We start from the raw sequence: 5,209 nt of genomic DNA on the forward strand, positions 1-5,209 counted from the left end.
TTTGAGAACAGAGAGACGTTATACATCTTCATCCTCTTTCTCTAAGAAGTCGGTCAAGGTATTGTCATCTACAGGAATTAATAAGTATTCCACACCATCAGCTCCCTGAGAACAGACACGCACACACATTCTGTTAACACCAGGGCACAGTGTGATGCAAGCCACTAGATAGCACTGCAATGCTAATGTTTATTTGCAGTCTGGGTGGGAGCTGGCCAGCATTCAGGACCACATTGCTAAAAACTGGGAATATTTCACTAGAACAACACTGGAAACGCACAAATAATGAGAAAAGTCAGGCTATAAGAAATCTTCCGGTGGGCTATGCTAGTCTGACACTGCACAGCTCCTCAACACTGTGTTCCCATATCTAATACGGCTATACTGCCTCATTGTTGGGAATAGCCTGCGTTCTTCCATCGTGCAAATACAGGTAACAGAAGCAGACTGGCAAGCTCCAGAGTCCATTACTTCTCAAGGTCTTCAGGAAGAAGAGACCTATAAGTTGCTGAGTAACCAAAGCACACTGCATTTTTACAGCCCCCTACCCATGTAAAAGCTGTTGACAAACTGGAGGCATGGAAAGAGCTGCAGTTACAGACTTTCAGCCCATTGCTAGTTCCTACCTGCTTCATAGCCTCAGCGTGAGCTGCTGGTGTCTTAGGGATACTTAGTAGCAAGTAAGCATCTTTTTTGTTTAAGGTGGCTGAATACCCAGAATTATCTTCTTCCCCCAACTCACCCGCTTTGTCCGGATGAGCTTGTGGTCCTTGAATTCTGTTAGCTGTGCCCTGAGTGTCAGGTCACTGTTCACAAGGAAAGCCTCCCGACACTGCTGGTAGAAGTCTTGGAAAGACAGCCCTTGTGACAGAAAAAAAGGGAGAACAAGAAATTGAAGTGGTAAGATTGGCAGATATTTCCAGGTTTAACACCACATATAATCTCCACCTACAAATCTTGCTTTGGCTTAGACCACAGTGGCTACAGTATCATCACTTATATCATCACTTCTTTCAAGTATACAGACAAGCTAATATTTCAGTAATGAATGGAAAACAACTGAATTAATGTTCCAGTCACCCTGTTTGCCTAATAGAATTTTAATAGCACTTTAAATGCACTTCTCGATGAGGTTGATCTCTCTTAGTTGCCAACTCCTCTATCTTACTTCCAATCTTCTTTGCCATTAACTTGTTATTCATATTCCCTGCGGCATCTGTTAGAGACAGTGACAGAATATTTGACATTGTATCCTAGAAAGCAGGGACACATCAGAAGTCACTTAGATAGGAGCAGCATGGGAACAGAATCTCCTGTCTTTCCCTGGTCCTTGAAGTGCTAGTTATGCAAATTCATATTCTTCCTTTATTTTAATTTTTTAACTTCACAGTCCCCCATGAACGGTCTCAGTCATGTCTAAACATCAAAGCAGACAACAGTAAGAGGAGATCCTTCAGAACCAGCCAGTCTATTGATTTCCTGTCAGATTCAGACACAATACCACTAGTAAGACAGTCTATGCTACTGGGTCTTCACTGAGCCAACAGAGCACTTCTGTTGCTGGTGATGTAACTTGCATACCAAAAGCCAGTGCCCCTGTGATTGAGCTGGCAATGGCAACACTCCAAACAGATGAGAAAAGGTGGGTACATACCTGGATAAGATGGGCTGTCCTTGTTCTCCAGCTGGTACTGAGCAAGAATTCTGAATATCCCCCTAAGTGAAAAGAGGAGAGGGGAAAAAAAAAATCAAAGGAAAACCAAACCCAAATAAACCCAAAACATCCCACCATTAACTGATTTTTCTCTTATGACCAGGTTCTCATCACTGGACAAGGCTTGCTATCCAAATGCTGTTCATTTAAAGTAACCAGTCACTTGGAACCCAGGTCCTACCATCTTCATCTTGAATATTGTTGTCAGAAAAAAGAGATTGCCTCCTGCTAGGTGTATGCCAGAGTCCCCTAGTAAGGACTGGATCCTCAGCAAGTGCTACTATGAAGTAAACAGTGTCTTACCTGGCATTGGGAGTGAGACTGCGCAGGACATGTGTTAGGGAGCTCAAAGCCAAAGATCCAGATTGATGTAGTAAAAGTGAGTTCTCGTAAGACGTTTCTTCCACATAAGGACTAAACGTGGTTGTTTCATACCAAAGCCAGTTGTAGAGGCTTAGCTTTGCCTGATCCCACACTAGAGAGAGAGAAAAGAAAGAGCAGACAGAACTGGGAGATTTAGCTTTTCTGAGGTGTTAAATAAGCAATATTAAAATGTACTTCGTTCTACTAAAATGTACTTAGTTCTACTGTAGGATTTGAGGAAGCAATGTATGCTTGTGAAATTCACAGTACATACACCCAGATACTTGCAGTTCAAGCAAGACAAATTCTCAGCAACAAAACATTTGCACACATCCCTTTTTCCCCACCAGCTTCATAGATATACTGTAAATCCTTCTGGAGTCAGCAGCGCACAAAGAATTTCTGGCTGATAAACAAAATTGTTTATATGCAATGAGAGACATAACATTCAATTTCCATTTCATTAAGTCCCTAAATCAAAGGGTGCCAGAAGCTTGGAGTCTATTTGTATATTACGAGCAGTGACTGATTGTTCTCAGTATCTTTATACAGTTTTGGTTCAACACAGCCACAGTCCCAATCAGGGCTTCTAGCTCCTACCGCCATACGTACACCACCAGATCTCTTTTGCACATCAACAGTAATACATGAGCTTATGAAACATGCTCGGCAGTGCCAAAGTAGAACACGGATTCTTCTCTTTGCTACATCAGGCCCAAGGGGACTCACTGAGAGGAGCATTGATGTGATCGATAGAGGCAATGAGGTAAATTCTCTGCAGAGAGGATAACTGTGCAAGGATCTGCTGACTTCTTTCTCCTCTCAACATCTGGCTGTCCAAGTTATGAATGAGGACATAGAGCTCTAAAGATGAATCTGCAAGGTCAGAAAAAACAGCAGAGAACCAGTCAAAGAAAATGCACATAAAGTGGTTTCCCATTCCCAGTGCAGCCTAGGACAAGTCTATTCCCATCAGGCTCCATATTCATCACTCCAATATGGAATCACTTTCCTTGTACAGCTTGCTTTGATCTCTCTCCCACACTTGGTGTTTCTGAGCACCTCAGAGGCTTTTTCTCAATTCACTGTATTGCAGTTCTCATCACAGCTACTGTTCTTTTTGCAGTTTAAACTTCTCTCTTATGATCCACTTTCCACTTGCTCATGCCTTTACGAGGAATTGCCCTTTTAGCTATGACTTTTAGTCCTGTGATTCAAGGTCATTCAAATGTATTTTAGGATGGAAGTCTAAGCACAGTTTGTTCATCTGCTTTTAAATTACATGACTAGGATCCTTAAGCTCCTCTTCACACAATGAAAATGCATTTTCTATTCAGGGTTGGTTCCAAAGCACACTAACTTCATTGGAAATCCTTCCCACCGATTCCTCAAAGGAAGTTACAAAGACTTCGCTTGGATAATGCAAATGGTAGACGTTAAAATTTCCACCTTGCTTCTTGCTGCTGTACTTATCCCTGGGAACAGCTATTTCCTGAGTCCAGAAGCAATTCTGGAACAGTAGCTAGTTTTTGTGCAACTTAATACATACTTGGCTGCCAATGGAAACCAAAGGTTCCTCAGACTCCCATCCAGATCAGCTACAGTGTACTACACAAGACTGATTTATGTAGATTCAGGCGGGTACAGCTGTTAATCAGTCTTTTTCACTTAGTCCCACCAGAAATACTCATAAAATAATGATGAAAAAGTGAACGTACACACTTAAACACCAACGCCATTCACAATTAAGACTCCATGGCAATTTGTGTATGTATACACAAGCAGTAAAACTGACATTCAGAAAGAAATCCGCAACCATTCAGTGTGGCAATACCTGTTTAATTTGGCTTTTGAACCCAATTCTAACCTGCTTGTTTGACACTGCTGTCCTTGATTTCATCTTAATGTCAGTTATTTGCATATATTAAATTTAAATGACCATTCCACTAAACCATGGTTATTTAATCCTTAATCCAGCCTATGCTGAAATTTATGGAAAGACCCTCGAACCATGATTTTCCAGAGGAGCTCAAAGGACTTGATATCTGTCAGCAACTGTCATTGCAAATTGTTTGCGAGTTCTTCATTCTGTTGATTTCAGTGAGGTTTATATCAGCTCCTCAAGCAGCCACTAAGAACCATCTTCCCTCATGTGGCTGGAGTTTACACATCCTGTCTTCCACTACGAAACACATGGCTACAGAAACACCATGTAAATAAAGCACAAAGGCACTGTACTAAATGCAAGAGAGATGGGTGTTTCCATTTGCAGAAGGGTTGAGGAGCCTCTGTCTTGTTAGAACACTCATGCCTTTGTCCTTGCCATTCTAGAGAACTTGGTGCGTGAAACACTGACTGACATAACAAGTTGGGACTGTGTACACATATATTCCTGGTGCATATACGTATTCATATATGTGGCATAAATTACAACCAAGAAAGTATACTAGCTACAATAAACGAAGAAACTGTAACTGCACATATGAAAACTACAAGGAAAGAAAATATCCAGGCTCTCCTAACAGTAAGTGGACGCTAATGTTTTTATATATAGTCATTTTACCTTCTTTAAACCTTCTAATGATGAATTCAAGTTGGTCAAGAGGGCTGCGGAAGGTCCCTATATGGTCCAGTACCTCCTCTGTGATGGAATTGAGAATCTGAAAAAGAAAATAGCAATCCCTTCTGAAGGGCTCTGGCATTGAAGGACCTAGTGCAGAAAATCTGAAACTGAGCCCTTGACTGTCGTGAGGGATGTAATCTGATTTTTACCATCTAATCCCCCAAACAGTCAACACAAACCAAAACTTTCTGCCCGTCTTCAAAACAGTGACATGTAGGAATAAAGAACTGGTGGTGAGCAAAAATGTAAACTGACCTTCAGTTTAGAGAATGATTGTGGACAAATGAGGCAACATTGCGGAAAGCCCTATAGTGAACGTGAGAAGCAGCAGGTTCAAAACACCATGTAGTGGAAAACAGACAAAACCTGAAGGTCAGTAGAATGTAAAAGTAAACCTGAGGTTATGTAATCCTTTGTAATAAATTGGGAGCTTGCATACAGGATGCTAGCATTTGCTCTCTGTAATGCTCCCTCTTTAGCAAACCTGAGTGCATTTGGTATGTTACAGA

The 5,209-nt window shown here is 41.4% G+C and overlaps 1 protein-coding gene across 1 annotated transcript in view; it reads right to left on the minus strand.

The window, feature by feature from the left end:
* ORC2 (origin recognition complex, subunit 2) overlaps nucleotides 1-5,209 on the minus strand; it is a gene marked incomplete at its 5' end in the record, with an annotated part of 14,539 nt that continues 9,330 nt past the window's right edge. Inside the window, 6 exons of the mRNA XM_010078309.1 lie at nucleotides 1-105; nucleotides 743-861; nucleotides 1,655-1,716; nucleotides 2,018-2,189; nucleotides 2,807-2,953; nucleotides 4,641-4,737. Coding sequence (XP_010076611.1) covers nucleotides 19-105; nucleotides 743-861; nucleotides 1,655-1,716; nucleotides 2,018-2,189; nucleotides 2,807-2,953; nucleotides 4,641-4,737 — 684 coding nt within the window. The remainder of the gene's footprint in view (nucleotides 106-742; nucleotides 862-1,654; nucleotides 1,717-2,017; nucleotides 2,190-2,806; nucleotides 2,954-4,640; nucleotides 4,738-5,209) is intronic.

Source organism: Pterocles gutturalis, unplaced genomic scaffold (genome assembly GCF_000699245.1).
Source record: "Pterocles gutturalis isolate BGI_N339 unplaced genomic scaffold, ASM69924v1 scaffold46143, whole genome shotgun sequence".
NCBI classification, from domain to species: Eukaryota; Metazoa; Chordata; class Aves; order Pterocliformes; family Pteroclidae; genus Pterocles; species Pterocles gutturalis.